The 12,031-nt window shown below is 39.6% G+C and overlaps 2 protein-coding genes across 8 annotated transcripts; one reads left to right on the top strand and one right to left on the bottom strand.

Moving 5' to 3' along the window:
* Window positions 1–28: 28 nt before the first annotated feature.
* Window positions 29–4,451, bottom strand: LOC130987605 (transmembrane 9 superfamily member 9-like). Its single transcript, XM_057911194.1, has 7 exons — window positions 3,949–4,451; window positions 2,336–2,500; window positions 2,092–2,201; window positions 1,902–2,007; window positions 1,701–1,813; window positions 1,471–1,621; window positions 29–1,368 (listed from the first exon to the last, which is right to left on the bottom strand). The coding sequence occupies exons 1-7, from the start codon at window positions 4,069–4,071 to the stop codon at window positions 211–213; spliced, it is 1,926 nt and encodes a 641-aa protein (XP_057767177.1). The 5' UTR covers window positions 4,072–4,451; the 3' UTR covers window positions 29–210.
* A 675-nt stretch (window positions 4,452–5,126) lies between these two features.
* On the top strand, window positions 5,127–8,290 carry LOC130987606 (pentatricopeptide repeat-containing protein At4g26680, mitochondrial). Of its 7 annotated transcripts, XR_009089808.1 has the most exons (5): window positions 5,128–5,899; window positions 5,993–6,908; window positions 7,007–7,061; window positions 7,456–7,638; window positions 8,012–8,290. XR_009089808.1 is itself a non-coding variant. In XM_057911195.1 (3 exons), the coding sequence occupies exons 1-3, from the start codon at window positions 5,322–5,324 to the stop codon at window positions 7,379–7,381; spliced, it is 1,653 nt and encodes a 550-aa protein (XP_057767178.1). In that variant the 5' UTR covers window positions 5,128–5,321; the 3' UTR covers window positions 7,382–7,636. The 7 variants fall into 7 exon arrangements, 2 of the variants coding, with proteins under 2 accessions (XP_057767178.1, XP_057767179.1); XR_009089806.1 differs by having other exon boundaries at window positions 5,127–5,899; window positions 7,007–7,638; XR_009089805.1 differs by having other exon boundaries at window positions 5,128–6,908.
* The last annotated feature ends 3,741 nt before the right edge of the window (window positions 8,291–12,031 follow it).

The following is a 12,031-nucleotide window of genomic DNA, read 5'->3' as shown; positions in this document are numbered from 1 at the left end:
ATATTCATCGGATCTTAACATTGTTCAATCAATCTTGCAAACTACAACAATTACTCCAAAATCTTCCAAAAATGAGTACACAAACCGTGAATAATATTACAGATTCAATACAGCTAGTATAGAAAACATTGTCGCAAAACTATAATCACTAGAATATGGAAGCCAGAAGAAAGTGAAATTGTCAGCTCTAGGATAGGGTCTTTTTCAGCTCTAGTCGATCTTGACCGATGAGTAGATGAGTCTGGTGAACCAGAAGCAAGCGTAGAAACCGATCGTGCCAGTCAGCACGAAGAACGCGTACGAACCAATCAACATGTAGCCAAAGTACAAGATGCCCGAGACTGGTTTCGTTATGTTGAGCTTTGTGAAGAAGTAGAACGCCGCGTAGAGGAATAGGTATAAAGCTGAGGAACCTGAGGTAAGGTAAGATCTCCACCACCACAAGTAGTCCTCGCTACACAGTTGGAAATAGCATAGCACGACGGTGATCTCAGCACAGGTCACGATCAAGATAAGGAACACGAGGAAAAGGAACCCAAAAATGTAGTAGAACTGCTGCAGCCATATAGATGTGAGGATGAAGAACAGCTCGATGAATACTGCACCAAACGGTAGTATGCCTCCGATCAAGATAGAGAAGAACGGGTTCATGTACCAGGCCTGCTCGGGTATCTGCCTTGGAATTTTATTGGTTTTCACTGGAGCCTCAATGGCTGGCTTCCTAAAGCCTATGTAGCTGCCTACAAACACAAGCGGAACTGAAATCCCGAACCACATGAGCACCAATACGAACATAGTACCGAATGGCACAGCCCCTGAGGATTTCTCACCCCAAATCAGTGCATTCAGAACGAAGAAAATAACAAAGACGATTCCAGGGAACATAAAAGCAGTTTGAAGAGTAATTTTCTTCCACTCTGCTCCTTTGAACATCTTGTAGAGACGGGCCGAAGCATATCCTGCAAAAATGCCCATGACCACCCAAAGAAGAAGCATCGCTGTCATCAACCCTCCTCGGTTAGAAGGGGACAGGAAACCCAGTGCTGCAAAAATCATTGTCACCAGTATCATCCCGAGAAACTGAACCCCAGTTCCAACATAAACACAGAGCAAATCTGAGTTTGTCGGAGGCCTGAAAACATCCCCATGAACTAATTTCCACCCAGTCTCTTCTTGAGCTTCTTCCTGAGTCTCCAACTGGTTGTACCTTGAGATGTCACGATAAAGAGTCCGCAGCATAATCATAGCAACCATTCCCGAGAGGAAAAGAACAATCATCAAAGAATTGACAATTGAGAACCAATGGATTTGATCATCAGCCATGTAAAGATAAGTATCCCATCTAGAAGCCCACTTAACTTCACTTTCCTACAAAACAAAAAAGAGCACAGCAAGGCAATACAGCATGACAATCAATTCCTACTTACGCGCAAAACAATATTGCATCCCCAGCAAGAAAGAAAGATTTACCTGAAACTCCACATCATAAGTAAATATGATTTCCTTATCATCAACCACATGCGGAGTGTTGGAGTTAGTTACTGTGCGTTTCGCATGAGGATCACATGTTGTCAGTCGTGTTTTACTGTCATCCCATTTACCATCATATCCATGCTTAATACTGAATGCAATCCAAAATGAATAGTGTTAAAAGATAAAGCAGAAAGCTGCTGTAACCATGAAGATTAGTAACATATTACCTGAAATGTTTGGCTTCAAAACCCACAATTCTTGCAGCATCAGTTTCTTCATCTTTATGAAACTTCACAGTAAATGCCAAGTGATTGTAGATAAAATACCTCTCCTCTTTACTCTGATAACACAGGGAAAAGACAAGAAATCAAAATCTAACTTGACATTTGGGAAGGGACTTCTACTAATCAAAATCAATCTACACTTACTCCAGCATATTGTGCTTTAAAACCAACAGGATAACCATGTTGATAAACCAGGGCATCCGTATCAGGTCTTCTAAAAGGCACAACCAGAGGGAGATTATCCAAAATCCTACAAAAGAAACCACAAACACCAATCATTATTTTGTATGACTTGACATGGAAATGGCAAAAAATTCTTTGAAGATTGGCTTACATGTTCACTCGATATTCATCATCAATCTTTTCTTTGAACTCTTTTACCTCTTTGTCACTAAGTGTAACACGGCAAACAACATTGCACATCTGTGGTTCTCGCATCTTAAACTACAGATATAAACTCAATAAGTAGTTGAATCAAGAAAAAACAATTGAATGATAGGATGATATGAGGAACGAATAAATTAGAATTATTTCAAAAGAAAAGAGAGCAACAAAGGCAGGCCAAAAGAAACACAAACCTCATAGGGAGAGTTCTCAATGCGATCACCACGAAGGATTTCCCCAAGATTCTCAGCACTGTCCTCAATTTTCTTTGGTTTACAGTAAGGAAGGGAATAGTAAGCATAAGGCAGTTGAGTTTTTACAGAGGCCAATTTATTCACTTTCACCTTCAGAAGATCACCCTGCATATAAAAGAGAAACCACATCAAGCAATTCACATTACACAATATTAAAGTATCGAAAGGCAAAAGTATAGTTAGATGATGTAGTATATAAGAAGGAAAGGTTCAGAAAAATGCTGCAGGAACATATAATTTGTTCGCATATAGTTAATATAGTTGATATGTTCACAAAAGTTGTTTAAATTATTAAATTACACTATAACTTGAAGCGCCTAATACCACCCAAATTCTGAGCTATCAGGAATAGAATGATTGGAAAAAGAAGGACAGGGAGAGGGCCTTGCATTTCCTATGTTTTGTTGTCAGTAGATATGGGAAGGCAAAGGAGAGAACTTTTTAGTATCCTTCTCCATTCCAGCTATGTAGTTCAATCTGTCCAACTGCAATAAATTGTAGGAAATTCTTAAACTTAATGTATCTGACTACATCATTCTAATTAATATGTTTAATGGAGACTGATCAGAGATAAGCAGTAGAATATTTGGATAGGGCGATGAAGGGGGCCTAAAAGGAAGGTGACTAGGATATGTAAAAGAGGAAGGTAACTCGGGCAAAAGTGGGTATTGATCTGCATAAATTCTGGATAAGATTCTTTATATTTTGGGGCATTTATGATCTCAGAATATTTTAGATGCTGTCGGTTTTAGTTTTATCCATTGCATTAACACAGTTACACAGCCAATCGAATGCCCCCTAAGACTACACATATATTCATGATCTTACATTTCCAAATTATATACAAGAAGTCACCAACTACCCCAGATTCTCAAGTCTCCACAATGTAATAAGAAAAGCAACATAAAATAGATCCAATTCATATATGAGAAGGAGTGAAGTGTAGCTTGAGGAAGAAATTTAACTAAATAGATAATCACCAATGACTTAACTTAAAGATTTGGTTTCCTATTCTAGAAATCAGATCTTAATGAGTAAAGCTCAAGCTGAGCCATAGAAACTCAAAACCAATCAGAAAGAGAAAGACAGCAAAGAAATTCCGATTTTCATATTTCTCAAGGATAAAATTGACTTAAAATTTTGCAGTTTGCGAGCTATCTTCTTAGTTTACACAAACTCTTCACGGCAACTCTAAATCAAACAAAACCCCCAACTTTTGAATCAATATGTATCAGATTCATCCATCAGCACATAATCATAAAATAACAGGATCACATACAACGAGTTTCTTTCTCACAAATAAAAGATCTAACATTAAAACGCGCTTAATCAACCAAAACCTAACTCCATAGTAACCTAGCAGAACTCAATCAAAAAATTCACAACTCCTTACGCGCCAATCATCTCCCACTGTCAACATATATATTATCCGCTAGAACTTCTCTTTCAATCTCTCATAGCTATACATGGATATTGAAGTTATCATCAACAGTCAAGCACGAGAAAGACGACCAAAAACAAACACAAACGAGCAATCGACGGAATCAAAGCACCTTCTCAAAATCCTGAGGAGCGACGCCGGGAAGGTAGAAGGAGTGGACGGCGTTGACGAGGAGGAGGAGCGCGAAGCACATCCACATCGAAACCGCGTGAGGCTTTCTCCTCTCCGGCCCCATCTTTCTCTCCAATCAGTCGCCACTCACAAAATCGCGCAGAGTTGAAGGAAATCGAGATCCACTGCGCCTAAGCAAATCTCTCTCTCTCTCTCTACTGAAATGACATATACGTGAGATGTGGCGAGGATTGAATGGCACGGCAAGCACGAGGATGAAACTCGAAGCAAAGAGAGAATCCAACTGAGGAGAGAGAGAGAGAGAAAGAAAGGGCGGAGTTACACTTTGGGTTGAAGATGCGATCAGAGCCGTTAGATTGAGATCTGAGGGTGAGCTTAGTTCAGACTAATTAATTAGAATGGAAATTTTGACTGAGATTTATCTTAATTAATCATATAGCTAGTTTATTAATTATAGCGTGTATTACCCACCTCGGAGGTCTTTGACTGAGCTTAGTTTGGTAAAATAAGCTTTTAAATACGTTTCGATAGCTTATAATCTCTTCAAAATATAATCTTTTTTATCTCAATTTATTTTTTCAAAATCTTGTACTATACAATAATTATTTTATAAATATTATTTTAACTATAATTTGTTATTTTTATGTATACCATTTTAAATTCATCTATTTTCATTTTTTTTTCTCTTTACCAAATATAATCTCTTTCTAGTAAAAAAATTATTTATAACTTATAAGTTCAATTATCCAAATACTTTAAAATAACCTATAAATTTTTAGGTAATTACATCTTATTAGTATTACTTTTGTCCGTTTATAAAAGATGTATTGCTATTTTTTATTTATAAAAGAACTACCGTTTATCTTTTAAATTTCATGTGATATTTACAAAATTATCATCCTATAATTTTATCACTTTGATGGGCCAACACTACAAAATGATAAGAATGATTATCTTTTGTGAAATTCTTTTAGGCTAAAAGATACATATTCCGAATCATTTTATTAAGATTTATAACTTCCATTTCGCAATATAATTTTCAAGGGAGGAAGTATTAATTTTCAGATTAATTTATAACCAGATATAGTAAAAGTTTTTAAATTTATTTCAATATAAAATTCAAACTGCAAGACATTTTATAAAATAAAACTTTTTAAATTTATTTTCAAGGGAGGAAGTATTTATTTTCAGATAAACTCCACGTTACGGCGGCGGCTGATGGTGAAGGAGCCTTCTTCCTCACTCCCGCCGGCGACGGCGTCTATCACACCTGAAACAATTGTTTGCGGCTTACTCGGTCGTCTCTCTCTCTCTCTCTCTAAAGTTTGATCTCAGTCTACCTATTCGAAAACGATGAAAAACCGCAGATTCTTCACATTCCTCGACAAAACCAAAACCCACCTCAGAAACCCGATTGAGCCCCCAATTCTCCATAACCGCATCAAAAATCCCATCTTATTACCTCACAGAACGATGCCTCCTGCAAAAGGTCAAGATTCGGATTTTATAAACGTAGCTCATAGTCATCTGATTCACTCCGAATGGGATAAACTGAACAAATTATCTTCCGGTTTAACCCCATTTCGAATTAAGCACATACTGCTCAAAACCCAAAAAGACTATGTCATTTCTCTGGAATTCTTCAACTGGGTTGAGCTCAAGAGTTCCCAGCTCAACACCCTCGATGTGATTTCAATCGTTCTCCACATTCTGACCAAGCACCGCAAGTTCAAATCCGCTGAGTCGATTATGAGGAGAGCTCTTGAAACGGGTTTGTCGGATTTGAATTTTCCGAAATCTTTTTTTGAGGCTTTGGTTTACTCTTATAAGATGTGTGAATCTTCATCACGTGTATTTGATGCTTTGTTCAAGACTCATGCGCATATGAAGAAGTTTAGGAATGCATCTGATTGTTTCAATTGGATGAGGGAGTATGGATTCTATCCCACTGTTGAGTCTTGTAATGCATATTTGAGTGCATTGTGCAGTTTGAGTCGTTTTGATATTGTCTCGTCGTTTTATAGGGAAATGCAGAGGTGCCATATTTCTCCGAATGCTTATACTGTTAATATGGTGATTGGGGCTTACTGTAAAGCCGATAGATTAGATTTGGGAATCGAGTTGTTCAAGGAGATGGTAGGGATGGGGTTAGCTCGTAGTGTTGTTTCGTATAATACCTTGATCAATGGATACTGCAGTAAGGGTCTCCTAAGCAGTGCCGTGAAGGTTAAGCACGCGATGGAGAAGGATGGTGTTCGGCCAAATGATGCTACGTATAACACGCTCATGAATGCACTGTGCAAGGAGGGGAAATTGCACGAGGCGAACAAGTTGTTGAGTGAAATGAGAAGCATGGATGTGGCTCCCACTACTGTAACGTATAACACTTTGATCAATGGATACAGTGAAGCTGGAAATGGTGAGATGGGAATGCGGTTGTTTGAGGAAATGTCGGTGGCTGGTGTTGATGCTGACATCTTGACTTACAACGCTGTGATTTTGGGGTTGTGTAAGCAGGGGAAGACGAAGAAGGCTGCGTATATGGTGAAGGAGCTCGATAGGAAAAAGTTGGTGCCTAATTCGTCAACCTTTGCAGCCCTCGTTACCGGGCAGTGTGTGAGGAACAATCCTGATCGTGCTTTCGAGATCTACAAAAGCATGATCAGGAGCGGTTGTCAGCCCAATCGAGCAACTTTTCAAGTGCTAATGTCTGCTTTCATAAAGAGTGAGGATTATGAAGGAGCGGTTCAAGTTTTGAAAGAGATGATGGAAAGAGCCATAGCTCCTGATTCGGATGTGTTGTCTTGTGTTTTGAATGGACTCAGCCAATGTGGTAAAGAGGGAGTTGCCATGGAGTTGGTCAAGGAGATGGAATCTCGACGCCTTATGCCTGGAGGTGTCGAGGAATCACTCGTGATGTCTGGACCTCTTAACAAAGCTGTATGACTTGTTAGCAAGTTATCATTATACTATTTGATCTATTTATGTCTGTCATCATGGCTTTCCCTTTCTGCATCATACATTCATGTGTTTGGTAGGAATTGCTAATTCTTCGTTGCACTTGTGGAACGCAAAGAGCATTGAATATACGAGGTATGTTAAAGGTTCCCATCGATCCTTCCAAGATGTACTACGCCAAAATGATACCGTTTAGACTTATATGTAAATTAGTTTTGTCAACTTGTTTAACATCTCTACATATTCTCTTTAGATGAATGGTGAATCTTCTAGTACCCCTGATTTTATGAGCACCAAAACATGTAACATGATGTCTTTGCTTGTTATCGAGGTGAAAACCGATGGAATTTATTGTTGGCTCTTTTCTGATATCGCTTCTTTAACATTGGAAGTTCTGCAAGCTTATGAATGATGATCACTTTTTTTATTCTTTGAATGAATCAGGTGATCTATGAGATCAATTTTCAGTGAAGTGATTAAGAATGACTTCTGTTAAAATCTTCTGTTTCGATCTTATTTCCATATCTAGGCTTCCAGATCTTGGAAGGGAGACGATAGATGTTACTCGTGATTGTTGTTCGTACAAGGTGAGCTGGTTTGGTGGAACGAGTGAATCGGCATTATTATACGACCATGCATTCTTGAAGAGCCGTGCCATGTGAAATTTTTTGAGAGAGCTCTCTTTTTCAAAGACAGCACCAATGAAGAAAAGGTACTCATCATGTTTGCTTATACGAAAGCCAAATAGTTAATATTATGCACTGTTTAATCTCTGAATTGTTTGTTTATTTATCCTTTGAAAACAAGAAGTAGAATCTCTGTTTACACAATGTAGTAGTTAAGATTAATGATGCATCATAATTCCAATGACTTATGCAGTAGAGAGCTAAAAGTAATTCATGTATTTGTATTCTTACATCATAATCCGTTTAGGGGTGTTTACTTTGCATGATCGAGTATTTTTATGAAGCAAAACTAGCTTAAATGCTAGAAATAATCATAAAGTTCCAATCCGTCTAAGTAAACAAGGGATCCGCCTAAAGATTTTCGAGTAGTTCTGATAAATATCATCTGTTCCATCTTAGGTTTCAGGGTAATGTTCGGAGCAAGAAACGACATTTTCAGACTGGCCGTGGCTTTCATATTTCTGCGTTACCGCGATTTTGAGGCTTCTTGATGGAAGCAGAAGCTAGTAAGATAGTAGCATTCATGAATCTTGGCTTGGAACTTGGAAGTTGGAGCTCTAGCAAAGAGCTCGACTTATTTCAGATGGATGATCAAATGAGAATTGATATTTCACTTTGTTAACTTACTATTTTTCATAATTTTGTTGCTAAATGAAGTTGTGGTAATTGATTCTTACAGCCTTGGACTTGTTACAGATGTCTCATATTGTTGTTGGGCTTCTTTAAATTTGGGCTTCACTTCATGATGTTTGATTGCTAAAGAGATAGGAGCTTCAAAATCAAAGACAGGCCATTTCCCCCAAAAAAAAAGAGACATCTTCTAATTAATATTCAAATTGTTCACACTTATTAGTAGCATTTTGGGTGGATTACATTAAACGAATTACCTCCAAAATAAAATACTCCCTTCGTCCCTGAAATAAGTTTATCTTTTTCCTTTTTGGGACGTCCCCAAATAAGTTTCTCTTTCTTTCTTTCCATTTTTTGACAACTACCCCACCACTAATAATATTTTATTTATTCTTACTTTTCATTTTTTCACCACTCTCCATACTAATTATAACACTTTTTCACCTTTTCACCACTCCCAATAGTAATTACTCCCTCCGTCCCATAATAAGTGGCCACATTCTTTTCGGCACGGAGATTAAGAAATTGAGTGTTATATGTTTTAATAGAGTGTGACCTACAATTGTTGACCAAATTAGTGAGTAATTGTTGACTTAATTAAAGTAATTTTGGCATTTTTAGAAAGTGACCTACAATTGTTGACCAAATTAGTGAGTAATTGTTGACTTAATTAAAGTAAACTTTTGTCATTTTTAGAAAGCAGCCACTTATAGTGGGACAGACGAAAAAGGAAATGTGGCCACTTATTATGGGACGGAGGGAGTATAACATATTTTTCTCCATTATTAATACACTTTACTATTTTTCCTTAAAACTCATGCCGTCCCCAAAATTTTCCAAAGAGGAACTTATTTTGGGGACGGAGGAGGGAGTAATCAAATTATCCATAAATAAATAAATAAATATGGAGTGAGAGAGAGAGAGATATTAGGTCTAGGCGTCTGCTGAATTGAAATTTTATTAAAGAAAACGGAACCAAAAAAACCCAAAGAAAAGACCAGGGTCGGGCCTCATTAAAACCTCAGAACGAGGAAAAAGAGTACCTGTCTAGATACAAAGAAAACATGAAAGAAACTAGGTGCTGCAGAAACTGAGTTGAGGAGACTTCGGAAGTTCCGGCCGTACCATCACCCTCAAATCTCCCCGGTTCCCACCAAGCACCGAATAAAAAACCCAGGACAAGCTATCGCACCATGCGAACAAAGGAAGAATGTACATCATCGAAAACCAGCTGAGCAATCTCAGGAATAGAATGAAGCCAAAACCCTTCCTGCGAAAGAGAGGAAGCGAGGTAATCGGCAACGCGGTTACCTTCCCGGTAGTTATGAGAGCAACGGAGGTTGTACTGCTCCACACCTTGAAGCGCCGCCCGCCATCTGCTCCGGAAACGCCACGGGACCGGAACCTCACGATTATTGAAGACATTAACAACGTATGTCGAATCAGATTCAATCCAAAGGTTATACCATTGATGAGCAGCAGCCCTCTCAAGAATGATAATAAAAGCAAAAAGTTCCGCCTCAAAGGCAAAACCGGCCCCTGCCGAAAAGTGAAAGGACGCCACCACCGAATTAAAGGCATTTCTGACCACACCTCCCGCATGCATCACCGGAGGATTACCCCGAATGGACCCGTCTATATTGGCTTTTAGCCAAGAAGGAGAAGGAAGATTCCAGCCAACATCAATGGTGACCGGAGCAGGGCGCGGATTGCCTGCAACACCAAGGCGACGAAGGATCCCGAGCTCAAATACCGAGTTCGCCATGCTTCCTAATTTAAAATTGCTCGCAGCCTCCAAAAAGGAAATCTTAAGAAGCTTCATCATAGCATGAGGTGAGGCCACAACATTTTGAAAAATCCATTGGTTACGAGAGTACCAGAGACCCCAAAGAATTGTAACGACGCCCACACGCCAAAGGCTTGTCACCTGCGCACTTGCATTATAATTCATAGCAAAGATAATGATACTGCCAATATCATGAGAAAACGGGACCTCCATCTCAAACCATGAGAAAAGAAAACCCCATAAATGCTTAGCAAAGTTGCAACCCCAAAAAAGATGATCAATATTTTCCTCTGCATTGAGACAGATGCTGCAAATGTTTGGCCCAATGAAACCACAACGTTGAAGCGCATCAAAAGTAGGAAGACGGCCCAAAATGATCCGCCAACAAGTGATAGAACGACGCACCGGGATGAAAGGTGCCCAGATCCACTTCCCCCAATCCACCGAAGGAAAAGGTGGAGCGAAATGATCAAAGGCCAAAGCAGCCGAAATGTTGCCAAACCGAGAGTGCACCCAAGCTCTCTCATCATCCATATCCCCAGTCGGAAGGGAGATAATGTCGAAAGCAACATCCGGAAAAGACTCCAGAAACGAATCAGTGAGATGCCAAATATCATCAAAATAAAAATCTGACACTTTGTGCGTGAGAAAAGGAGCCATGTAGCTCGGAATACGTAGGCGCGAGGAGATCTTATACCCGAGCCAATTGTCATGCCAAAAAGAGATTGAATCTCCTCGGCCAATAATACAGAACGTATCCTGCACAATCTGCTGAATCGGCTTACGCACACCAAGCCAGATAGAGGAGGAAAACCAACGGGAGGAAGGACGTAACAGCGGAGAGAGATAACGCCGGCGAAAGAGATCGAAACCAAGAGTTCTTTCCTTAATGACTTGCCAGCCCAACCTGAACATAAAGCTGTTGTTGATATCAGAAAAGCTCTTCACACCCAAACCACCCCTCACCTTAGGAGCGCAAACCCTATTCCACGCAACCGAGGAACGAGCCTTTGACGTGATACAACCAGTCCAAATAAAAGAGCGACAAGCTTTATCAAGCTCATGAAGCAGCTTAGCCGGCCATTGATAAATAAGCATGCTATGAACTGCTGAGCTCTGAATCACCGAAGCAACTAAACAAACCCGTCCAGCCATAGAAAGTTGTAAACCTTTCCACCTAGAGAACTTCGACAGAATAAAATCTCTAATCTTGACCAGATGAGAAGACGAGACCCGGCCAGGGAAAATAGGAACCCCCAGATAGGTGAACGGAAGGGAGGCAATAGAAAAATGAAGAATACGCCTAAGACGCCTCTGCACCTGCGTAGGAACCCCCTTACCAAAATAAATAGTAGACTTAGCGGCGTTGCAATGTTGACCCGAGACTTGAGCATAAATTTGCAAAATAGAATTAATCATGATACACGAACGTTTAGAAGCTCGACAAAACAGCAACACATCATCAGCATACAACAAATGCGACGGGAAACACAACTGGCGAGACATTTGCATATGGGAGATAAAACCATTATCAACCGCGTGGAGAAGCAGTCTACTCAAAAGATCTTCAGCTAAACCGAAAAGAATGGGAGAGAGAGGATCTCCTTGTCTCACTCCTCTGCTACAAGCAAAATAGCCATGAACCACTCCATTAAACATGACAGAAATACGAGCAGAAGTGAAGATAGTCTGAATCCAATTTCTGAAGACCGTAGGAAAACCAAACGCCGTGAGAACCACATCCATGAACTCCCAATTCAGAGTATCAAACGCCTTCTTAATATCCACCTTCACGGCCATATTATTCCCTTTACGAGACCGATTCATGCAATTAACGCTACAAACCCGAACTGATTCGGCGAGATAATGTCAGAAGCAAAGCTATTCAAACGCGTAGCAAGGATAATGTCAGAAGAATAGCTATTCAAAGCTATTCAAACCCGAACTGATTAGGTCTAGGCGTCACTCAGCTCACCTGAGGTGAGATTATTTTCAACTACTTT

This window comes from Salvia miltiorrhiza, chromosome 6, assembly GCF_028751815.1.
Source record: "Salvia miltiorrhiza cultivar Shanhuang (shh) chromosome 6, IMPLAD_Smil_shh, whole genome shotgun sequence".
Lineage (NCBI taxonomy): Eukaryota > Viridiplantae > Streptophyta > Magnoliopsida > Lamiales > Lamiaceae > Salvia > Salvia miltiorrhiza.
This window is presented reverse-complemented; position numbering and strand designations above follow the sequence as displayed.